The sequence below is a fragment of the Telopea speciosissima genome, unplaced genomic scaffold, assembly GCF_018873765.1.
Source record: "Telopea speciosissima isolate NSW1024214 ecotype Mountain lineage unplaced genomic scaffold, Tspe_v1 Tspe_v1.0065, whole genome shotgun sequence".
Classification (NCBI taxonomy): Eukaryota; Viridiplantae; Streptophyta; class Magnoliopsida; order Proteales; family Proteaceae; genus Telopea; species Telopea speciosissima.
In genome coordinates, this window is record NW_025317401.1 from 46,568 (window position 1) to 72,817 (window position 26,250).

Genomic DNA, 26,250 nt, shown 5'->3' on the forward strand with positions numbered 1-26,250 from the left:
GGGGGGTTGCATGGACAAAGGGAGGATTTTTCACTTTGTAGGGGGGTGGAACAGTTATTTCAGGGAGTTGTGTCTAGGCGCAGGGGCCACATAACCAGGCAACATTCTTTTTCACTTATTAATTATTTGTTACTCCTTCACCAAAAAAAAAATTTTTAATTATTTGTTACTCAAAAAACCCCAGTTTGTTTGGTTAAAACTGATACTGTGCTCCCCCCCCCTCCCCCCTTGCGGTTTAATACCTGGTCCAATTTTAATTTAGGGAGAATGTTCTCTGTGCCGCAGCGCAGCCTGTGCAGGGGGCAGGGTGGTCATTGCGCCCACCCCCATGTGCCTGGGCGCAGGCTGCGTTGCGGCATAGAGAACAGCGCCCTTTAATTTAAAACCTAAGGTTTACACCCATGATCTTTTAAGGTTTAAGGGCGGGCATAGAGGGAGTCAGGGAGCTATCCCATGAGGACCAGATTTAAGTCATTGAAGATGGATTCAAATGCCAAGGTGCAATGGATTTTGTGAGGTAGGGAAAGCTATCACTTTTTGGGACCAGGATCCTCTGCAGTACCGGCGGGGCAGTAGTGCACATCTGATGGCACAACAGAGCTCACATGGCACACACGGCACACATGGCCTCTGCTATGCCGTCGGATGTGCACTGCCGCCCCGCCGGGTACTGCAGAGGATTTTTGGTTCGAAGAATCGGTATCAGATCACCAAAATTGGGCGATTCATATCGGAATCAACAGACAACCATACAATTCTGAGGCGATCCTGCATTGATGGGGATCAAAGGTTTTTTTTTTTTAAAAAAAAATTTGAAAAGAAAAATAGAGGTAAATTCGTCCAATGCAACCGGATTCAAGGCAATCTGGATCAATTTCGGCTGATCCCAATCCCAATATTGACTACTAAATCCATTGCTTGACCAGCCTTTGACTAGGTCAAACTTTGGTAGCATTTTGATAATTGCTATAGGTCATTCCCTCCAAGTCACCAATATACTACTGTGGTACGGACCTTAGGATCATTATCGTCTCCTGTTTCCTATCCGGTACAATGGTCCAGTTCCTCTCATAGGGGGTGGGAAATAATGACCTAACCCCCTGTTCAAACACACTGCCTGAAGGAGGTTAAAACGTCATTTTCGCCTCCCTATGAGAAGAACTGGACCGCTATACCAGACAGGGAAGAACTGGACCGCTATACCAGACAGGGAAACAGGAATAAAATTCACGGACCTCCGGAGCCAAAAAAAAATCTCAATCGATATTTTTACAATGTCCTGCGAGGGCAAGGCATCCTTGAACGTGTATGTTGGTGGATGAGAACAAAGGGAATGCGGACCGAGGAGTTGATTCATGTCAACGTGAATAATTTTGGATAATGGTTAATGGCTTATTTGCAAATATTAGGAAGGTTAAAAACTTGAAAAATGACATTTGAATTATTAAAGTAATTATCAATGTAGGAATTGGAGTGCTTCTATCAATTGCATACCAAACACTAATTCTGATCACATTCTATTCCGGAATCGATTCTAGAAATGTTTACCAAACAACGATTTTACTTTAAAAATCATGGAATAAAAAAAAATCAATTCCACCTAGAATCAAGGAATTGAGAGCGGATGGTTATCAATAGGGACTTAATTATCTTATGGAGACATTTTGTGAAAAATCGGACAGCAATTTATATTACTAGTAATTCATTTTTCATGAAAATGACAAAACATGTTGCGATTAATTGTTACATTGTGAGAGATGTCTTGATGCAGAAGATTTTCTCTGCTCTTTTTGTTAGCTTTGCAAATCAACTTGGTGATATGTTTACAAAGATATGTTTTAGAATACTTTTCTTTGAAATTGTTCTAAGTTAGGCATGAGTGATGTTAATGCTCCAGTTTGAAGAGGAGTGTTAAGAAATACAGTATAATATATTGTCGTAGGGGCATATTTATAGTTACATACGTATAGTTGTTGTTATTGTCAAGCAATAAGTATCAAGATTAGTTAGTAGGACAAATTAGCCTAGGAATGGTATACATAAAATAGAGATAGGCCTTCGGTTGCTGGGGTGCCTAACATCTTCCTAGCCCTTAAATTTGAACTTACCCCGATATCTAGGCATACCTTTGCCTTATCTATTCATGAGTTAAACATTGCTCTCCCCTGAAAGGAGGAGACATTTATGAGTCATAGGCCTTGATTTAGGTGGCGACTTCAAAACAACATCTCAACAAACATCAATCTGTTATTATCCCTCTTATCTCCGACAGAAAGACAAGAGGAGATCCCTGAAGGGACCAAGAGGTTGTTGCGTCATGAGATGCACAAAGAGGAAGAGTGGGGGGGGGGGGAGAGGAAACTCAACCCCCATCCCTCTTACAGCTGGCGTAGGAGCCACACAACCTGGCAACAAACCCCTTCCTGATAATTTAATATATAAATAAGAATGAGTTGCTCATTAAGCCCTTGTAGACATAAAATTAGTAGTGACCTGAGCACATCCCTCTCATTTTTTTTTAGGGGAAAATTTCCCTAATCTAGCATGTCTTGAGAGCATCTTCAAACTGATCAAATTATCTACCATGTGACAGATTGGATAGAACCAATATTGAACCAATATTTTGTGAACATGCAAATCTTAAGGTTGTTTGTTCATATGTTAAGAATCAAATAACATGTAATGGACTACGTGGAAAAATAAAGCTTTGAAAATAAGTGAAAATGAAACTTTTCTAAAGTAAGAAAGGACAAACCTAAAGATACAAAGAAATTAGAAAATACATGAAAGGATATATGGTTGAATTGAGCCTTTACACAATTCCTGTAGAAATACTCATCAACTTTTTCACATAGCTAAACTTGGTGCCAATCTAGAAATATTCGCAGAAGTTACTTCTGCCTATATGATGCTTAAGATTTACATTTAGGAAGGGATTTCAGCTGCTGGCATATCATTTTTGTTTTGTAATTTTAAGTGGTGTTTCATATTTAGGCAGTGTTTGGTATGCATTCCAAGTCGATTTTGCATTCTTGGATGATTAAAATAGTTGGTTTTATTGTCCAAGAATGTGAAACCTAGAATGCATTCCAAGAATGCATACCAAACACATGCTTTAGTCTCTCTTATCGTCCCATTATGTGTGTGTGTGTATTTTTGTTTTTTTTAGAAAGGGAAAAGGAGTGATAATCTTTAATTATTAATTACTAATTACTTTTAAAGATAAAATGGAATACAGCTGTTGAAAGCTTCCTTTCTTCTTCCATTGAATCATAATATTTAAAAGGGTGAGGGCTTTCGCTACTGCCGATGTGGGGAATCTCCCACTTCATACCAATTGGAGCTTGAGAACCAGTTTCGTTGATAGAGGTTCATATTGTCAGGAAGGAAAGATATTGTCAGAAAAAAAAAAAAAAAGACTGCGTGGAAAACATCTCCACAATGAGAACGTAGGGATATTTTACCCTTTTAAAATAAAAGTTTCATCCTTTCATGAAAATGAAATGATCAGTTACAATCATGAAACCCAAATAAAGAAAAGGAAAAAGTTTTCATATACGGTCGTGTAAATCGTGCATATGAGGGAGTGAGAGTTTTAAGATATTAATTAATGGATGAAGATTTATGACTTTTTCCACTCTTTGTGAGAGACCCACTCACATACATGGCTTACACAGCCGTGTATGAAAACTTTCCCCTAAAAAAAATTGTAAACAACCATCAAAGCAACTTCTCCTAAATTAAAGAAAAATTGGTAAAATGATGATTAGTTTAGTCAATGAAGGAGAAACTTAAAAGGAAAGGCACCACTCCTAAGCCCTCTATCATAAGAAAAAGATGGTGAGAGAAGAACGATTGGGATTGGGAACGCCACGTGGAGACTTGAACAACCTTCCAAGAACTTCCCCTTTCATTCCCAACTTCCACTCCAAAGCTATCCATTTCTAGAGCAAATAAATGCTTCTATTCTTTAAACGACTCTTGACTTATTCCTATTTCTACAAAACATCATCAAGCTTGGAAAACTTGGGTTTGATAACCCATTTGAAACGGAAGAAGTGTTTTTTTTCTTTGAAAGAAAATAAGACAACTGCGAAAGAGACGCTGAGATACTAACAACTCTTACGGAGTGATGTCGATCGTTGGAGACCCACTAGAGAAAATAATATATATGAGGGTTTTTTTTTTTTTTTGGTAGAAATATATATGATGGTTACATTCCCTGAAGTGTTACAACTTAAACTATGATTGAAACCCCACCTCCCCTAAACAAAAATAAAACTAAGACATTCGGATTTTGTCATTAGGCTTTTTTGTATTTTGGAAAAAGGCTCTCTAAGCTTGAGGTGTACATCATGGTTTGAGGTAAGGGCATTCAATCGTCCAATCTGGACCCTGATCGATCTTGTATCGGTGGATTGGTTCAGACAAGGGGTAAAAATGGGAGAAAAAACTAATTTTTTTTTTATTTTATGAAAATAGAACTGATCCAAATTGATATGGCTGATCCGGATTGATATTGGCTGAGATCGATATCGATTGGTAAAACCCTAGTGTACACTGTACTTCCTCACATTTATTTTTATATTACTTTTTTAAGAAAAGAAAAACAATGACTTAAAAAAAGGAATTTTATGTTTTATATTTTATATTTTTTTGTCTTTTTAATAAAACATATTTTTTCTATTGAGGTGATAGTGTCATTTCACGTGTGTAGTAAAAATATATATATGACGATGACATAATGATATAAATCACTTTTAACTTATTTTTAGAAGGGATTTTATACCTTATCGTCTTAAAAGACTTTTGGACCATTCAGACATTTCCTTTAAAAAATGAATATGAGTAAGTGCAATGTATCCTGCTGGCTGGGAGAAACCTCTCCCTTTTTTTATTTCTTTTAAAAAAATTATCCTCATGCGTTGGTCCGATCAGATTCAATTTTATTAATTGATCCAACTTCTAATTATGGGAGAGAGTTCCGTTTTGTTTTTTTGGTTTCAAAAGAAGTTTTTCCTTGTGTAAGACTAATTTGGTAATTCGCTGGTTTTTTTTGACAAGGACTAATTTGGTAATTCTTTTTTTGGTAAGGACTAATTTGGTAACTCTACAGTTGGATATGTCCATAATGAATCAAATTGACCTTCTCTAAAATTTTAGAGAGGAAGCATTTCCTGTGTGGGAGTGTGGTCCCTATATGCACAGAAACATGAATTGGACAGTCATTTTGCATTTCATGGAGGGTGAAGTGGTCATTTTACCCCCTCTTGTGCCTGGCATAGGTGTCGGGCTCTCCTACAGAAGCCATTTTCCCAATTTCAATGGGAAAAGAAGGGTACCTTGTCGTGTGGAACCTGTGCCCACACACAAGAGCACATGTAACTACAACCCCTCCCCATGAAAAAAAAATCCTATCCATATTAATGCATTTGCATGCGCTCTCATTGGCCCCCCACAGTAGTGCAGGGGCCATGCGAACAGGCAACAATGTCTTGCCCAATTTCATATCTAAATTTAATTAGTTTTCTTCCTAGATATATTATTTCATATCCACTCATTTATATCTATGCATTATTCTGCTAGTCAACACATCCTCTTGATGGTCGTTAGTATTTTTTTAAGGAAAAAAGATTCGAGGTTGCATGGAGCTAGCACCCAAACATAGGAACATGCAAAATTACCATCCTACTCCCTATGAAATCAAAAATCTCATCCATGTTGATGCCCCTATGCACTCTCTCAATGGCCCCGATGCTGGTGCAGAGGCCACATAGCTTGGCAACAATCTCTTGCCTTTTTTAATGTTTTACTGGAATTTATGTTTCATGTCCAACCGTGAAGTATACACTAATGCCTCCCTATATCTATCTCTCCTCCCATGGCAGACATGTCATTTCATAGAATTGAAAAGAGAGACATTGACACAAGAAGGCATTAGCTTATACTATGCTACTTTATTTCATCACTTGGAAAAGTCAATTAGTTTAGGTTAGAACTTGATGTTTATAGTAATTAATCTCGTAATAGAACAGTATAAAGAAGGAGAAGTAAAGGAGGGTTTTAAATAAAATAAAAGGAAAAGGCCAGCTGGCTTAGAAGCCAAGCAGAGGTTGGTTCTGGTATGAAAACATGGGAACTAAACGTAGAGCCCTCGTGGCTTACACGTGTTTAGGGATTACAGACTTTTTTCTACTAAGAATGAATAAGACAAGGTATCTGCCAACCTGGATTCGAAAATGCCGAACTCGCACATTCAATTCACGCGGAACCGCTTTATTACCCACCCAAGAAGTGTGTTCCAATGCCTAAAGCATGTTCGAAGAAATGCCAACTCGAAGATTATTGACTTCGATTCCACCTAACCAACTAACGCACCCTTCCAAAACCTGTTCCTTTCCTTCCATCTCTTGTGTTTTTTTGTTCTCATTTAATTACAATTACAGAGTTCCATCTATACAAGGTTGTTAGGTTGGATGTCATGCGCATTAGGTTTCTCCCAAGAAGGAACCTGTAGGAGTTAAGATCACTCCTACATAAATTTTTAAGCCTCTCTGCCGGCCGCCTGCATTTGCTTATGTACGTATTATTATAATCTTTATTTATAAATAAAAATTAAGAAGAAGGAACATGATTCTATGTTAATTTATATCATTATGATTCCAATCTAATATATCATATATGTAGTGCTCAATAACATCCCCCCATGTTCATATTCAATTCTTACACATTTAGGTCTGGTTTGGTATGATTTCTATTCTATTTCTATTTCGGTTTAATTTTCATGAAATAATTAACAAATAGATTTTTGGTTAAAAAATTGAAATTGTTCGATTGTACTAATAAGAAATTCGGGTGGTAATTCAATTTTTGGGAAAAATTCTCTATATTTCTTTGGAAGAAAGTGGTATTGGTGGCGGTGGTGGTGAGACCATCAGGAGAAGAAGAAGAAAGGCTGAGTTTTAATCATACTTATTCTCAGATTTCAACTTACCTTTGACCATGGTTCTAAGTATCAGTATCAGATCACTTGTATCAGGCAATCCGTATCGGTTTTGCAGCTTGTCGATCCTGATACCGTGCTGATACTGTATCGGTGATAGGGTATAGGCAAGGGGTAAATCGTTCAAAAATCTATTTTTAAAGGAAGATGAGGGGCAAATTTGTCCGATACGATCAATCTTTGCCGATACTAATCTGATATCCGTTCTGATATCGTGCAGTAAAACCCTGTCGCTGACCCTACAGTAAAAATAATAATCCTGATCGAAACAAGAGCACATATAAGATTCAAATGTCAGCATGAAATTTGATTTCTCCAATTTATCTTCAGAAGATGGCTTTTCCAGTTGTAAGGCAAGAGTACGAAAATCTGGCAATTCTTAGCTTTCCCTTTCGTCCCAAGTCCAACATCGTTGATGAATTACCTATCAAAAAAAAAAAAACATCGTTGATGAAAACAAGTCTTGAAGACCAAAAAATTTAATATGAAATTATTGTTTTGCCCATCAAATTTATCATGTGTTTATTAAAAAGCAAGAGTGAATGCAATTTCAATTTCAATTTCAATTTCAAAATTGTAAGAACTTCTCACTGGCCTATAAACGGATCGGATTTGGCTCAAATATGAATTGGATGTGATCAGATCCGGATTTCCCTGGCCGAATATGGATAACTCTAAACGGATTCGAATGCGAATCGAATTTAGATTTTCAACCATCCATTTTACATCTCTTCCTTGTGTAACCCGGACCTTCCTCCCTCTAGTGGATACAATTCACTCTCAATCCATATTTCTTAGATCATGATTCTCTTTTCCTCATATTATAGAACTTGTTGAATCTTCAAAAACCCTCAAGATCATTATTTACTTAATCAAGGGGGGGATTCTTGATCCAATCACTTCGAATTTGAACCGTGACAAATCAGTCATTGGTTGCAAACAACCAAGTTTTTTGTCTGCTAACCCACTAGCATTTTTTTCCTGATTTGGGGCTGTTTTTATGGTGCGGGTCAAACCAATCCAACCAAAATGGCTCAACCCATTGAAATTTTATTTTTCTTTTTGGGATTAATGCCCAACCCATTAATAAGTTGTAAGTTTGGTTTCAACCTTCAATAATACATTACTATTTTTATCATTCAAGAATACAAAATCAACTTAGAATACATTTCAAAAATACATACCAAACACTGCTTACGGGTGCACGATAGCCTGTTCTCCTGAAGAATGTGACCGGGAAAATGACCCAATTGGGATTTGGTAATACAGCTAGAGCCAGAACAACCATCCTTCTATTCATACCAAAACGTTTATGCCACAGGTGAATTTAAAAAAAAAATAGTAATAAATGTGATTAAAAAAAATAAAAGAAAAATAAAAATATAATAATGGAAAGCAAATCCTAACAGTCTTTATTCAATTAATTCCTACTACTTTAATATCATCAAAATCTCCACCCCGGCATCAACGATGAGCTCGTTTCTATCAACCCCACTGTCCTTCAGTTTCTCTTTCTCTTTCTCTTTGCAAATTAGTATTAAACAAAAGCATGAACTGAAGAAGAAAAACCCATCTCTCTCTCTTTCTCTCTCTCCTCACCAAGTCAACTTTTGCGTCTTTTCTCTTTTGTATAGGTAAACATAAACAAAGATAGCTAAGAACCATCCACAGAAATGAACTGTGGATTTGGGTTTAAATAGTTTCATAATTAAGAGACTCTCTATGTTCAGGTAATTGAGTTTGATCTCTCTGAGTTCTTTCTTCTTTATAAAACACTAAAAAGTTTCCATCTTCCATTTCTTCATTTCTGTTCTTATTCCTCTTTGACATTTTCAGACAATCCGTCTCAAATTTCTCCTTCATTGCTCCACTTTATCTCACCTTTTTTTGCCCTTTTTTGATTTCTTCTGAACTATTCCTTTATTCATTGGTCAGTCAAACTCAGTTTTGAATTGGGACGATTCTACAGCTCATCGTATTTAACGCTCTCCCCAAACCACGTTTTCCCAATAATTATCTGAATTGGGTCTTCTTCCTCAAACAGAGTTACCTCCCTCTGCTCTGTGTTTTCTGGGTGAGAATTCCATTTCCATTGAAATCTGAATTCCATAATCAAAACAGTGTTTGGGTGATTCAAAGAGATGAGATTTTCGCTTTGTTAGCGAAACTTGGGTCTTCCATGAATTGAGGATAAGTTTGTTAGTTCTAAAAGGTAAGAGAAACAAAATAATGGATGGATTGAATCGTTGGGGAGGATCTTTCGAGGTCCATGGAGATTCGTCGGCGATGGAAGACGAACGGAGCCGGAATCTCGACTACGACCCGGCGGCACTTCCTCACTCTCAGCAATTAGATGAAACGCAACAGAGTTGGCTTTTGGGTCCTCAAGAAAATGTTAAGAAGAAGTATATTGACTTTGGTTGTATTGTTTGCAGTCACAAGGCATTCAAGTGGACAGTTTTGTCAATACTGATAGCCTTTGTTGTCATAGCTCTCCCAACCATTATAGTCAAGACATTGCCTAAGCACAAGCCTCATGCTCTTCCACCAGATAATTACACAGTTGCTGTTGAAATGGCTCTCAAGTTCTTCAATGCCCAAAAGTGTAAGCATTATTAGATTATTATTATTATATACTTTCTCTCTTCAATTTTATTGGTATTTCTAATCTAATTTTGTGAAATATTTTTGTAGCTGGGCATTTGCCGAAGAATAATAATGTGAATTGGAGAAAAGATTCCGGCTTAAATGATGGATCAGATAAGAACGTGACACTCGTCGGAGGTTATTACGACGGTGGAGATAATGTGAAATATCATTTTCCGATGTCTTTTGCGATGACAATGCTTAGTTGGTCTGTGATAGAATATGGTCACAAGTATAAAGCTATAAATGAATATGATCATGTTAGAGACCTTATCAAATGGGGTACAGATTACTTACTCCTTACCTTCAATAGCAGTCTTGCAATTCCCAACCAAATCTATTGCCAAGTAAGTTATATTTCTTCACTTCTCTTTAAAATTCCCATTTTGGATTTTGGTTTTGAGAAAGAAACCTCTTCTCCACCGGTGATGATGACGGATCTGGCTCTCCTCCAGCTGTGACGGGAATTGGAGGGTCCAGCTCAGCAAAACAGAGGGGTATGTAGGGTCATTTCACAGGGGGCCCACTTGGGTCCACCTGTGAAATGACCAGAACCCTTTTGTTTTGTTGGGATGATGACCATGTGACTGGATTCTTGGGTCATCTTTACATTTGATTCCACCCCTCTTCATGAAGTCGAAAATACCCTTCCCTAATGCAATGAAATGGTACCGAAGGGAGTGGATGTGGAGATTCCCTCCACACCCACAGTGTAGAGAAACCCCGGCCCAGTCCATACATCTCTTGCAAATGCTAAAACTAAGGGGGAGGGTATTGGGCCCAACCAGCTGTAGATTACTAGATTATAGAACAAACCAGTCCAACTCAGTGTTGGATTTGATCTGATTGAGCAACTTTAGCCCAGTTAACAAGCCCATATTCTATATAGGTTGGGTAAAAATTGGGCAGGATAAAAAAAACTGATCACTCTCAGAACAGAAGTTTGGGCTTTAGGATTGTAATAGGGTCGGATTAAGCAGGGTTTTTTTAGAACTCCAACCCAACTTTGAGTCCCCTTAGGTGGGCCCAACCCATATTATATATAGGTTGGGTAAAAATTGGGGCAGGATAAAAAACTGATCACTCTCAGAACAGAAGTTTGGCTTTAGGGCTATAATAGGGTCAAGGTTAAGCCGGGCAACCTTGAGTCCCCTTAGCTGGGCCCAAGCCCGTCCCAACCCTGACTCTAAAGACCTGAAAAATCCAACCTTTATCCACCCTCAGAGTGGGATCAGACTGCCTTGATTGGCCCTGACCAGGAGGAGGGGGAAGAAATGCAGGGACTGGGCCAGGCCGGGCTTAGCCCAAGGCCTCATCCTTGGTCCAGCCCACCCTTAGGCCTAGGTATCTCAGCCTAAGCTCTATTCCGACTCAGTCAAGCTCGAACCCACAAGGCCAAACTTGCACCCCTACTTGGCTTTATTGCCTGAATTTTTATCGTCTATGATTCCCTGCCTAGTACGGTTCCTCTAGTCCTCTAACAAGAGGAGGGTGGACCCCACCGGGACAGAGTGTTCGGTCAAGGGGTGGAATGGTCATTTCACCCCCTTGTTAGAGAATTATAGGAACTGTACCGGGCAGGGAACCGTAGGCGATTAAGATCCTTATTGCCCCCAATTCATTCCAATTTACCTTTGGATTAAAAAAAAATAAATTTAATGTTATGATACTGTTTCTACTCCAGGTTGGTGGGACTAATGCGAATCTCATCAATTCAACAACCCCAAGTGATCTCTACTGTTGGCAGAGACCAGAAGACATGACCTATGCTCGGCCTACCCAAGTCTGCCAACAAGGGCCAGATTTAGCCGGTGAGATGGCAGCAGCACTAGCAGCTGCCTCAATTGTGTTTAGAGACAACTTGACTCATCAACATGAACTAATCAAAGGAGCCACAGCCGCTTACAACTTTGCAAGAGACGGTGGAAAACGTCAAAAATACAGTCAAAATAACCCTTTCATTGAACCATATTATAACTCTACAGGTTACTATGATGAGTATATGTGGGCTGCTGCTTGGATGTATTATGCAACTGGTAATGTATCTTACCTATCACTTGCAACCAACCCAGGCATTTCCAAGAATTCTAAGGCATTTTATGGGAAAGTGGATTTAAGTGTATTGAGTTGGGACAACAAATTACCTGCAGCACAATTGCTTTTAACAAGATTGAGAATCTTCTTAAATCCTGGTTACCCTTATGAAGATATGTTGAGAATGTATCATAATACTACTGAGCTAAACATGTGTTCTTATCTTCGAAGATACAATGTCTTTAATTGGACTCAAGGTAATTAATTAAAAGGGGACTAATTAATGATCTCTTCCCTCCTTGTTAATCTTCCAATTTTTGTATATTTACATATTAATAATGTGAATCTTTTTATGCAGGGGGCATGATTGAATTGAACCATGGAAAGCCACAGAATCTGCAATATGTGGCTAATGCTGCCTTCTTGGCTTCTCTTTTCGTGGATTACATGAATGCCACTGATGTTCCGGGATTTTATTGTGGCCCAAATTACGTCTCATCGGCCGATATTCATCAGTTTGCCGTCTCTCAGGTTCTCTCTCCCTCTCTCTCTCTCTCTCCCTCTAATTTGATTACTAGGGGTGCAAGTTTAGCCCTATTGGCTTGAGCCCCGCCCTGAGCCCAAACAGGGCATGGGCTGAGATAACTCAGCCCTAAGGGCGCTGAGGGCGGTCAGGGTGAGAATTTCTGGCTTTGAATCAGAGTCAGTCCAGGCCAAGCTCCTCCTCCTCCTACTCCTATTCTTTCTTTCATCTCCCTTCCCCCTCCCCATAGTCAGGGCCACTTAGGGTCAGCTCGGCTCAGCCCTAAGGGTAGGTCAAGGTTGGGTTTTGCAGGCCCTACTAAGTTAGGGTCAGGCCTAGGCTCAGTTAAGAGGACCCAGGGTTGGACTATGGTTTTAAAAAGCAAAAGCTTGACGCAACCCAACCCTGTTGCAGCAGCCTTAACAATTACATTGTGTTGATGGCATTAGTCTCTTAACTGGTTCTTTCATTTGTGATGTGGGTTTGTTTTCTACAGATTCAATATATTCTAGGAGAAAACCCAATGAAGATGAGTTACTTGGTGGGTTATGGCAAAAACTACCCCAAGCATGTACACCATCGTGGTGCGTCGATACCCGCGGGCCAAAAAGTCCAATGCACTGAGGGATGGAAGTGGCGGAACAGCCCAAATAAAGATCCTAACACCATTATTGGAGCAATGGTTGCAGGTCCTGATAAGTTTGATAAGTTTAAGGATGTACGTGCAGGTAACAATTTCACTCAGCCAACGTTGGCTGGAAATGCTGGACTGGTTGCAGCACTCATCTCGCTAACTAGCAGTGGTAATTATGGAATTGATAAGAACACCATGTTCTCTGCAGTCCCACCTCTCTATCCCATGAGTCCACCACCACCTCCACCTTGGAAGCCATGAAACTACCATTCCTTTGCCCCTGGAGTTTTGTGTTACCTTTCTTATTTGTTTATGTAAAGAAAGACATTTGATCTCTATTATGTACTAGCTATTCAATTACTTGTATGATATAAAATTGAATCTTAAGGCATGCCATATTTGTTTTATACATTTCTTCATACAGTACTCCCCAAGTCGCCATCTCAGCATAGATGACCATCCAATGATTGGGCATCGAGCTAGATTCAAATTTGAATTTTGTGCGGCATTCTTTAGGAACTTGATACCCAACCATTGGATGGGCATATGTGCTAAGATGGCGACTTGAGAATTGCACACAGCACGATGGCCAACCATTGGATTCAAATTTTATGCAACATATTTCGAGGGGAACGAAAACAAAACCTCTCACATCTTGCTCACAGATGTTGGAGTTTATTAAAATCTTGAAAACACGATTATGCTGCGAAATCTAGAAGAAGCTAAACTTAAAAAGCAGGATTATGCGGAGAAATCAACAAAGCTCATTAAAAATGAAATTTGATGCTCCATTGGGCTAGGTTTCAATTTGACATATTGCTAGGTCAATATTGTGGGGACTTACCAATGGTTCGGCATTGCGGTGACCTATTACTGTGCCAGATTTTGCCCTACTACTAGTCAGATTTGCGGCAACCTACTACCGGTTGGATTTGGGGTTTGACATGCCTATGGGTCAGGTTAACAAGTTGTTACGAGTCGACACTCGAATGGGTCAAAACAGATCGATGATTCGTTGAATTCTGTGGGATTGACACTTAAATGGTCAGAACAGGTTGACGATTTGTCGAATCCTGTGGAGTTGATAGTATATTAGTTCAAAGTTTTTTTTTATTTTGAAAAGAAAATAAAATAACTAGCAGAAAATAGAAATATTTACATTTTTCTTCTTTATACAAAAATTCTTTACGTTGTCGTAAAGCAGAATGAACTATCTTGGTAAGCAAATAGGCTATAGAAGTGTCATCAGGAACCAAAAAAAGAAATTTCATCCGACAAATCATTAATCTTCAGGAACAGAGATATAAGAGACCACGTCCATGCTTCCCAATATGGAATTGAAAGAAAGCTTGGAAACGCCTTGTCAGTGCACCAAACCTCTTTCACCCTAAAGCTCAACTTAGATGCATGTTCAATACCTTTTGCTATAGAGCACACCTCCGGTTTCAAGAAATGATTAGTGGTTAGAAATCCTACAGCTACCAAAATGAGTTTCCCTTGTAACAAAATGCAGAAGCTCAACTAGAAGAGTCTAAACTTGGCTTAAAAATTCCTGTGCAAATCAAGATAGAAAAATTTAACATTTGTAGACAAAAATATTAACAAAAGTAGATGCATCCATAGACAAATTAGATTAATCACATATGGATAATTGGGTGGGGGATGAATGTTTGAGTCACTCAACCATTGATTAATGTTCTGTAGAGTTCTCATAGGATCGTGTCTAAAAAGCCCATTAACAACCTTTTTTCAAGTGTCCCATATAAAATAACAAGCAATAATAAAGACCGAGAAAAATCACTTTAAGGATAGTTTGTCAAGATGACAGTGAAAAAAGGTAAAAAAGGTATAAATACATAATTGTTCCATTGATGGATGGGTGAGAAGTTGACCAGTAGCCCATGCTTACACCAATTACAGGAGAGGAAAATGTGTCGGATAAATTCCACACAAGAGCCACAAAGTAAACAATAGGGATCGATTGGGATCCATTTCAATAGAGTCGCCTTGATCGGTATTCATGCATGTAAAACACACCAAAAAAATATTTTAAACTTGGGATGCAAAAGAGAGCTTCCAAAGAAAATGCCACCAGGTAGAACTCCTAGTGTTTAAAGAACTGCATTGTTTGTTAAGTAGTTAGTAGCACGATAGGTAGAAAATCTTCCATCCTTGGCAAGAGTGCACCACCATCTGTCATCATCATTTGATAAAGGAATATCAAGAATTTTTCTGTACAAAAGTACTAAGGAGGTAAGAAGCAAAAAAAGAAACATTGCACTGATTAGCATTACCTAAGTGACTAACAAGATCCTTACGCTGATGCAAATTTAGAGAATGAAGGATTGAATAATCCTTAATTGATGGAAACGAGGGATCACACCAGAAATAAGTATCCTTTCGATTACCAATTTTTTTCACCACCATTCATTTTCAAGGTTGTGAGGTTATTGGCAATGTTGTTCCAGGTCTAAGAACCACGCTAAGACATTACCTTGGGGTAAAAAATAGATGTATTATGAAAATATCAGGCTTTTAAGACCCTTGCCCATAAAGCCGAAGGTTAAAAAATTAATCTCCAACTCAACTTTAATAAAAGAGTTGAATTATTAGTAGCAGCCTTGCGAAGCCCCAGATCACCTTTGGAAGGGGGTAGATAAATCTTATCCCACGCTATAAATGACGCCTTTCTTTTGGTCTTTGTACTACCATTCCAAAAATTAAGACAAATAGAATCAAGGGCACGACAGATCTTCAGGGGAAAGGCAAAGCAAGACATAAGATAGGTGGGTATAGAAGCTAGGATTGATTATATCATCACATGTCGACCTGCACAAGAGAGAAATTTGGTTTTTCATGAAGCAAGTCGGTAAGTCACTCTTTGTACCACATACCCAAGGTCCTCAGCTTTTGACGGGGAATGAAAGAGATTGGTGATTAAGTATACCGAATCCTTTGGCATCTCATTAATACCTATAACAGAGCATAGATGCCTCCTATCAGCTACAAAAACATTCTTACTAAACCAAAGTCCACTTTTACCTAGATTAATCTCTCGGCCTAAAAGATCAGAGAACAAATCCAAAACAGCTACGGTTGAGGACCTTCTCACTATCAAAGGTCAAAATTGTTATTCGTTGACACACAAATGGATCAGAACAAGTCGAAGATTTGTCAAATCCTGTACGGTTATATTCTGCTAACTCCTCTAGGCGGGGGGGGGGAAGTATATTTTGAAAGGATGACCCTCTAATGGGTTGAATTAATAAGTTACGACGGAGGTACTATTATGGCTCCTCTGAGGGGTAAATGTTCTTTAGAATGGCTGACATTCTGATGGGTCTACATAATGGGTTGACTTTTTACTGGGTCAAGGTAACGTGACATAATAATGGGTCAGGATGAGGTGGCATACTAATGGGTCAGATAGTGAGGTTAACACACTGACGAGTCAAGATGCATAGACAGACTAATGGATCAAGATGAGGTGACACATTGATGGAAACTTGAAGACATTCTAAGTTTGCTTGAATGTGTTCCTACGATAAGTTTTTATTTTGAGATTATATTGATGATTATAGGATGCAAAGATCTAAAATTCTCAACCTCATCTAATCACCTAAAGTCCTAATTTGGAATACCTATGATCTGTGGTTAATAGTGTAGACTGACTACGTCAAAATGGGCCTAATTGTTGATATTCATCATGAACCTTAACTTAGACCTTTGATAACCTTTATAGACCTTATATTGGTTTACTTGTCATGGTATATGAATTAATTGAAAAATATGTTCAAGTAGTATAGATTAATATTAGTAAAAGGCCCAAAATAGTATAAGCGGTCAGTTGAGCGGCTGTCCGGTTCGAATATGTGTGTCAATCAGTAAGCATATAGTGGCCGACTAGTATGTGCACCATTGGTTACCGAAAATACTATTATGTAAACAGTCGATTCATCAGTTGACTAGACGATTCATCAGTTGACTAGACGATCAACCGATAGAATCTAAGAGATATTCAAATTAAGTCTACATGGTAGCAGCTGACCAGCTCTGTTTAGCGATCACCCGGTGATATGAAAATAGAGCCATTAGAGGATTAAATTGACTATTAGAATGTTCCTCTATAAATAGAGGATTGTTGAGTTTTCTAAGAAAACTTTTGGATAAGAGTGTGGGAAAACTCTGTTGGGCTAAAACTTGAATATTCTACAATGTATTAAGCTTATACTTAAATATCATATAAGCATCTGAAAGAGAGATTCTAAGCGTCAGGAATTGATTGATTGAACTTTATCTTGTATATCTACCTTTAAAGAGGTAACTTTATTTTGGCTATTTAGCCATTGAATCACTTTATGTGATTATGTAAAGGGAAAGTGAATCCCCAACTTGTGTGTAAATTGATCACGGGGTGATCTGTTACACCCGTGCCCAAAAACCCGGGCTAATTTGAACTTTAGTTGTAAGTCCCGAACCCAAACCCTAACCCGAATCTGATTGAAGGTTCGGAACCTGAAGTTGTAGCCTTGTGTGCATTATGGAGTGTTGGTTGGGTGTTCAAGCGGATAGAAGGAGAAAAAGGAACCCTCGTGTCAATACATCATCTGTCGATAAAACGACACATACCACCCCCGTGCAATTGCAAGATTCACCATCAAATGCACCGTTCATGGTAAACAACCTTAATTACGTATTGGGTATTTTAAGCATTTAAATAATGTTGGAAATGTGTAAACGAGCAAAAACACCAATGCTCGGGGTGTCCCGACACTTGGACAGCATAAAACCATCCACTGGTCGACCTCTCACACGGACTAGTGCTGCTGTCTCAACATTTCTTTGTCTCAAGAGTGCGGAGCCAGGTGTCTCGAGTCGGGGATCTCGACGCCGCATTCCAATTACCTTGTAGTTATATTCCCCAACAATGATTGATATGCGAGACCCATGTATCGTCCCACGTACATGGATATCAGAATAAAAACCTATTTTTGGCCAATGTGCCCTTGGCCAAACAAGTCCCTAGAACCTACTAATAGATAAACTACCTAAACTCTAAAACTCATTTCTATCTCTACTGTTCAACACGTTGGAAGCAGAGAAGAAAAGAAGAGAAAAGAGAAGGAGGAAGTGTATTTGGATTTCTAAATTCGGTTTTGAAGTAAGGACCTCATCTCATCTCTCACTCTCTTTTCTTTGATCATGAATTCCTTAGCAAACCCCTGCAGATCCCATTCTCAAAATCCTAATTTTTCTATGATTAGTAAGTTACAAGTTGGAGTTCGTCCAATTATTTCCAAATTGCAAGGCAACCTCTAAGTCCTAGTTAATTTCCTCTTCTAACCTGTTTTCAGACATAGAATTTGTATATTTCTGGAATTAAATCATGAATTAATCATCTACCATGTCTCTGTAGAGTTTAAATCCTAAATTGGGATGTTTGGGAACCAATTCCCTTCATGCATGTATGATCCAAACCCAAATCTAAAGCCTATCTAATTATCTTCTTTTTAGTTCTATTCTCTTGCATGTTGAGTTTTTTTTTTTTTTGGTAAAACCTTGCATTTTGAGTTTAGATGATTGGAAACCCAAATTCTTACCATGCATGCCTAAATCCGATCTTTGTGACCCAATCCTAACCATAATTTGGGATGGATTTGTGTAATTATCATCTGACATGCTTTGTTTTGAATAATCAAAGCTCAATTCTGCCATGCATAATCGAATCCTTGAACTTGGATCCCAAACCCATTGCATGCACCCAATCCCAACTCCAATTCTTCCAATTGCCCATTTTCCTAACCCAATTTGAGTCATAGAAACTCAATTTTATATGTAGGAATCATCTCGGGAATCAATTGATGATAATCCAACCAAAAACCCCTCTAAAACCTTGTTTCTTTTAGGAAAATTTACGAAATATCCCCTGAAAATGGATCGAAATTCAGATCACCCCCTGAAATTTGAAAATACTTAGATCACCCCCTGATCATTAACAGAGTTAGTCTGCTGTTAGTTATTGATGTGAAAAGACTATTTTACCCTTGTACTAAATCATTAGAATTAAATTTACAATACTACCCTTTCTTTCATCTTCAACCTAATTTCATCCTCTTCCTCACACCTGTAAGTTCGCCAGAGAGTCGCCGGAGAGAAGGAAAAAAAACAAAAAAAGAGAGAGAGAGGTCACACGACCTTGTACCAATCCGGCACAACTCAAATGCCCATTGTTGAACTAGCCTGTATTGCAAGGATTGCTCTGTTTTTTGACAAAAATGGCACCGAACGTCTAACAAGACTATGAATGGGGGAAAGGTTCTAATCGTTGCATCTAAGGCATTGATCAAGCCATCAAGGGAAGTGAAACAGAGCTCAGACCATTTCGCAGTAATCTTAAAACAGAGCTATTAGATGCTGATAACAGAATAGGAATCACAGAAAAATAATGATATGGTGGAGATCTGATATGGAAAGAATCAATTTTGAAGATTTCCACTTGTGATTCAAGCTTTGAAGATATAAAACGAAAGGTTTTCTAATTACCGAATGAAATGAAAAAAAGAACGAATAAATCTGACGAAAATGATATTTTTGAAAATAAAAGATTGAATAGGATCTCAGAACTCCTGGTATAGTTTCAATTCTCTGTTCAGGTAGATATTATCTACTAAAAGAAAAAGCTTGGGAAAAGCTCAAAATGCGTGAAAAGATTTGTCAAACATTTGAATCTCCAGCTTTTTAGAATATTAAACTCACCACCAAAATTCTCGGTAGAATACTAAAGGAAAAAAAACCGTTTTCTCACTTCTCTCCCTGATTTTTCTCTTTTGAAATCCCTCCCCCTGATTTTTCCCTTTTGAAATCGTTCCCCCTGATTTTTCTCACTCTCTCTCCTTGATTTTTCTCTTTTGAAATCCCTCCCCTGAAATCTCTCTTTCTGTTTAGGGTTCTCGGTTAGTGGAATCGAACTCCTAAAGAGAACTTCCTGATTTGTCTTAGGGTTTTGTGGTGGGAGAAACAGGGATTTCAGTTTGTGCATTTTGTATTCCTTTAGGTGTTCACGGTTTGAGATGATTGGGTCCAGCATGATTGGGTCCAGCTTCGTTGGAGTTCAAGAATCTTCGTGAGGTGCAAGGATCGTTGGAGATTCACGGTGTCTTAGGCCATACGATTGGTCGCCGGCCTATCACCACCCTTTGACGAAATTATTAGGCCGTCGTCACGGTGTTTTGGCTGCCATTCACGACATTTCCTTGAGGCAGAACCCTAAGGGTTTCATTTGTCTTACTGTTGATTTGGGGAAGAAGAGGGAATATACCCCTCTGATTCCCCTCATCCTTATAAACTTAAAAAAAAATTGGGGTTTTTAGATCCAAGGGTAAAAAGTAACTTCATATTAACCAAAGGGTAGTTTAGGGTTTTCAAAAAATTTAACTAACTGACTTCATCACTTAGCTAGCGGTAGGGTTGAATCTGAGTATTGGGCTCTATTCCAAGGGGTGATTGAGTATTTTCAAATTTCAGGGGGTGATCGGTGTTTTGACCCATTTTCAGGGGGTGTTTCATAAATTTCCCTTTCTTTTATGAAATTCGTGGGCTATACAGCCTCTAGTCTATGCCAGGTGTTGATACCTGTCACAAACCGGTGATTTCAAAACTCAGGAAAATTATGTAATTCAATACTGCAGCCCTCTGATCTGTGCCAGTGGTGGACCTCTTACATAGATCAGAGTTGTTGTCAAGTGTGATCTTGACTCCAAACCTATTTTAACTTGACCCTAACCTACCCTAGGACTCTAGTATCTCTTGGACACCTCTTAACACATATGTATGGTTGATTAATCATAGGACATAGCTTCTCAGTTTTCGAACCTATCGGCAACCAACTCGCGAACCAATCCGCCTTCACAAACACAAGCATAACAAGGTAAGTGGGGATAGACTTGAATTATTTTGGGAATGTTTATTTCATTTAGATTGTTTGTTAGGAATCATGCATAAAAATGAATGTTGTTCTTATTTGGAAATGATCTATTGGTTGATGGTTATGGCTTATGGATATGGAACTGCGGATTTATGCTGGTGCGATGTGGAATGATTTGAAATATAAATCTTTGTAATAGAATAGATGTCGTAATCGACTTGAAAATGAGTGGTATGATGAGTCGTAGTATGGGATGCAGAAACACTGTATACCTTATACTTTGTCATTTAGTCTGCATAAGGCTAGGAATGTCATTCCCTGATGCTACAACCCTTACCAGCAGGGGTTCAGGTGTTGGGTGCTCATAGCCCCCTCTCATTGAGGAATGTCGTGGTAAACTGAGATGGGGTCTAGGCTATGATTATCGGGGTCTACCCACGAGAGGTATATAATAATACTATGATTAATGTGGGCTCCATGCAACAATTAAGGATACTTCTCGGGGAAGGGTGAAGGAACCGAGAATGATTTCCGAGTTGTTGTCGTAGCACAGACTTACAGACTTAGGCATTGTTTATTAAATGAAATTAAGATTAAAATTGAATCCATGCATATAGAATTTTGCCTTGTATGTGCATTATGCTTGTGCGTGGTTTATCCTTTACTTGCTGGGCTCAGTGGAGCTAACCCCTGTGGAACCTTTTCTTTTTAGATGATCTTGCAGGTGGATGTGATGGCAATGGGGAGGATTACTTCGAGGTAGAGGCTGATGATTATTGTGAGCATGCTGGTGTGGACCCAGAGGGGTGTGACCCCTATCATGCGAGTGATTAGGGTGTCCCTGGAGAACAGGGATTGATGACATGGCCTTGTCTTTTTGTTTACTTTTGTTAAACACTATTCTTTTTTGTGGAAGGGTTTCCATTGTATATATTTTAGGATAGTTTATGCTTTAGCCCGATGGTTGTGAACTTAAGGATATTGGGCTGTTGGGACTTCAATGTAATTAATGTATATAAAACTTGTAAGTTTGTACTTCTCATGCACTGTGATCAATGAAACACTTTCTGTTTTAATATTGTGATGTGTTTGTGACATGTATATACTGCATCTGGGTCCGGAGGTCTTTGGATACTTCGGGTATTTGAGTTAACCATCGGATCCTCCCAGGGGATGGGTTCGGAGTGTGACATGACCATTGTGTGGGTGTTTGTCTTACTCGATAAGAAGAATGTGCAAGGGTTAATAGATCTTGAAAATCTATCATTTTGTGAAGGTGTTTCTCCTACCTGACAAAGAGAATGTGTTAGTGGATTCTAAGCTGGAAGCTTGAAGAGTGGACGTATGACGATATTGAGGCCATGTCAAACCACTATAAAGTTGGTGTGTGCACTCTCTATTTCTCTATCACCTTCATCTAATCTAAGATTGTGCTTACTATCATTTATTTGAGTTTTGAGATAGCTTGAAAAGAATTTTAAATTTGGGTCTATATTCCACATTCTCAATTCGCCCTTTCTTAGGTTGCATTTAAAACAACAATAACAATAACATAGACTTATCTTAACTTAATGGGGTTGGCTACATCGATCCTACAAGAGACAACATATTAATAATAAAGAAGTACTGGGGTGCATACAACATCGACACAAACTCTAGGGTATTGACCCTTCTTGGGTTGTCTATACGATCTTACAATTAGTTATCAACACTCAACAACAATTTTTATATAATTACTATAACAACAAATATTTTTGCAATCACAAAGCATGTTCGTATGGAAGAACAAAATAGATGGAAAAGGAGAGATTATGAGAATGCCTTCCACTGTAGTAGCTCGTTCAACATTTCTTCTTTGACCACAACTCAAAAAATTAAAGTAGACAGCAAGATGAAGGGATTATGAGAGTTTGATAAACAATGATACACAGAGAATATATTAGAGAGAGAAAGGATGAAGTTAACACTATCTTCTATTGCAATTTGCAAATATTCCTTCCACTATCGTTGTACCATCAACAATGTTCTTTCTTGAAATTCTTCAAAAACATAGAGTAAACCAGCGGGCAGGATAGTGAGAGTTGTGTAACCAAATATTCAAGCAAATAGAGAAGAGAGATAGAGGACAAATATTCCTTCCACTACCTATGTATATTTTGTTCCTTAAGAATAATCTTAAAATAGAAACAAATTTGGTAATGAGAGATTGAGAGGGCGAGCCTTGGTGCAACGGTAAAGGTTGCTCCATTGTGACCAAGTGGTCACGAGTTCAAGTTTGGAAATAGTCTCTTTACGAAAGCAGAGGTAAGGCTGCGATCGTTATGACCCTCCCTAGACCATGCAGTGGTGAGAGCCTCATGCATTGGATACACCCTTTTTGAACAATTTTGGTAATGCCGGGTTTTTTTCTTCTTGTTGTAATGAATTAGACATTTGGAACACAGATCATGAGAAATGCAAAATAGATTTAGATTTGTTTTTGTGCGTTAAAAATAAATCAAAAGAAGAACAAAAAAAACACTTCCCTAATCTCTCTTATCTTCCCCATCTCCCTCTTATCCACCTCATGCCTGCAACTTTGCCCCGCCCCACACTTGCCCTTTGTAACTAAGTAAAAAAATTGTGGATTTGTGCAATCTTCATCAAAATCGAAGGCATCATGAGTCAAAGATACAGATAAATGAAGGGTTGATGCAAAATGTTGTTGCATATATGCAACAAAGGTGGCAACAACAATGAAACTACATAACTAGCTCAAACTCATTCAAGTGGGTGCAACCAATAAGAAACTAGTGACAACTCACGAAAGCTCTGGGAAGAAATAGCAATTCAAAAGTTGCATATTCTCTCTCTCGCATTGTAGTTTGGAAGAGCAAAATAAAGGGCCATAAAAAAGGGGATGCCTTGTTAGGGTCATAAGTACTTTTTATTGTTTTTTTTCCCTTTAAATCTAGAGGAAACTTATTTTTGGTTTTTGGAAGAGAGGGCGTGTGGAGGAGTTTTGGGCTGGGGTGGGAGGGGGGAGTAGGGAATGGAATTCCGAGTCCAAGAGATATTGTGATTCTCTAGTGGTTGGTGTGGATGAGTTTTTTTTTGGGGGGGGGATTAGCAAGTGATGGTATTCCGAGTCCAAGAGATACTGTGATTTTCTCTAGCGGGATTCTGCAACTATCCATTAGACAAATAGTTCTTACCTGAAAATAAAAATAGGGGGAGGTTTTCATGCGCCACTAATAAAAGGGGAGGGGTTGGTTATGCCATTTCAACCCACTATTGTGAGAGGGGAACAAGATCATGCATGATATACAACTATGCACAAAACCTTTTGCCATAAAAATATTAAGAACTAAAAGAATAAGACTTGAGGTTTAGCACACAAAGAGATGAGTGATGAAACAAGTTCTTCCATCCACAACCCTTCTTCCACAATCAGTGCACCTTCATCAAAATTAAACGCATTATCAGTCAAAGGTACGGCTTTGCACAATCTTTACACATATGGTACATGTGAACCAAGCCACCCCAAAACCTCCCCCTTTTATCTAAAAAACTGCAACCACTGAAACAAGAACTAATATTTAATTCACAATCAAAACTATAGACTCCAAAATCTTATCAACACGGTGAATTAATGGCAATGCTAATACTCTTGAAGGGATACAAATTGTGGTCTGTATCTATACCCACATCTCCACTCTCATCTTCAATCGTTTCTTTCCTACAAAAGTAGTCCACATACACACACACATAGAAAGAGAGAGAGGACCATCAATTTTTTCTTCGGTAGCATTTTGTTCTACGGTCGCCTTGAGGTCTAAACAAGCAACAAGGCAACCATAGTAAGAATTGCAGATCCAAACAGACATATGGAGAAAAATAAGGAGAGATAGAGAAAGAAAAAGGAAGCGTGAGATAGCGATGGAGAATACGAACATCTTCATTTTCTTTTCTGGGAACAAGACCTTCTACGATACACTATGATTTTCAATACATTACCACTTCTCAAATACAATTTGTAACTGTGAGATTAGAATTCGTACTTTGGTTGTATTGTATATTTTGTAGAAAACAAATTAGTCTTTGTAATATAGTCTTTTATGTAAATATACAAAATAAGAATTCATATATATTATTATATATTTGATCAATATCGTACATGAATGCATGGTTCACATTTAAAGATTTTTGTGAAACTAAAGTGAATTAAGAAATTTCTACAAAAAAAAAAAAGTGAATTAAGAAATTCCCTCTTCACTACAGGTGGAAGTGAACTTTATTCATAATAAAAAGAGGAGGGAGAGTTCCCCACGAAACCCATGTGGGGAGAAATCTGTACACCACACCAATTGTTGTTATGGAAAAAGTATCTTCCACATGGGACCCATATATACAAATGGGAAAGAGAAAAAAAAAAATCAATATTAAGAGAAGGATGTGCCTATTTGAAACCAAGAAGGTTACAAACAAAACTTGTAACCATACATCTTTTACCCATGTAAGCTGATGTGTCAATTTTCTAGAGAGGCTAAAGATGTAAATTTGTTACCTTTATCCCTCATCAATTTTTCTTTTTAAAATTTTCCCCTAAAGTTGTTGGTCCTTGCGTGAAAGCAACAGAAGTAACTTGAGATGAGATGATGATACAGCTCTCTCGGGGATGTTTCATCCCCCAATGAACAAATCCATCGTCTCATTTTCGTCTTCCTCATTGAGGAAACCATAGGAGAACCCAAGTCCAAGATCAAAATCTTTGTCATAGTTTGTCTAACTCATCCTCTCCACCAATGCTTTCATTAAAACTTATGTTGGCGTCACCAACATTTCTCTCACCGGTAAATACATTCTCTCAGAGATTTGGATGGGGAAAGAAATTGGAAAACTGAATTTTGGCAGATTTAGGGCCCAAATCATTGTAATTTCATTATATCAGCAATGGGCCTGGACTCAATCAGGTTACTGTGATCCCTCATATTTCCAATTTCCTTTCTTTCTTTATCTTAGTTTGAGTCGATGCTGTTGATCCTTCGTTATGAGACCCAAATTTTTGGGCGGATGGTATTTTATTTTAACAAATCTGAAACATCTACTCTCTGCTCAACTCAGAAAGAATAAAGTGGCCGTTTTACCCAATTGAGTTCCATCAACAAGTGCAAACTGCTGACAACCTACTACCAAACAAACCTTGCTGTCGTTGCAAGTTTTGAAGACTGGACACATGATTCCATGGCAGAAACAATTACTGCAATCATGTTCTTCTACTTCAAACGGCAACAACCCAAACTTCCATCACCACTAGTACTGACGACAATATTGAAGATGGCTTCGACTTGGAAAAGTAGGGAAGAAAGGGCGCAACAGAGAAGTTGGGACCACAGTGGAACTCGCAGCAATGGCGGAGGTTACGGAAGGGTCCTAATTTGTATACCAAAAGAAAGGGGCAACAAAAGAGAAGCGGAGGAGAAGAAAAGGGGCAAGAAATTGCAAAA

General features: G+C 38.4%; 1 protein-coding gene across 1 annotated transcript; it reads left to right on the plus strand.

Moving 5' to 3' along the window:
- The first annotated feature begins 9,088 nt into the window (after nucleotides 1-9,088).
- LOC122647493 (endoglucanase 12-like) lies at nucleotides 9,089-13,247 on the plus strand. Its single transcript, XM_043840881.1, has 6 exons — nucleotides 9,089-9,107; nucleotides 9,172-9,608; nucleotides 9,698-9,996; nucleotides 11,334-11,940; nucleotides 12,042-12,214; nucleotides 12,703-13,247. The coding sequence occupies exons 2-6, from the start codon at nucleotides 9,233-9,235 to the stop codon at nucleotides 13,099-13,101; spliced, it is 1,854 nt and encodes a 617-aa protein (XP_043696816.1). The 5' UTR covers nucleotides 9,089-9,107; nucleotides 9,172-9,232; the 3' UTR covers nucleotides 13,102-13,247.
- The last annotated feature ends 13,003 nt before the right edge of the window (nucleotides 13,248-26,250 follow it).

What these genes read in the sequence shown, in the direction of transcription:
- LOC122647493 (XM_043840881.1), top strand. Translation starts at nt 9,233, where the DNA reads ATGGATGGATTGAATCGTTGGGGAGGATCTTTCGAGGTCCATGGAGAT. An exon ending in TGTCTTTAATTGGACTCAAG is followed by an intron (nt 11,941 to 12,041) that starts GTAATTAATTAA and finishes CTTTTTATGCAG; the next exon opens with GGGGCATGATTGAATTGAAC. An exon ending in ATCAGTTTGCCGTCTCTCAG is followed by an intron (nt 12,215 to 12,702) that starts GTTCTCTCTCCC and finishes TGTTTTCTACAG; the next exon opens with ATTCAATATATTCTAGGAGA.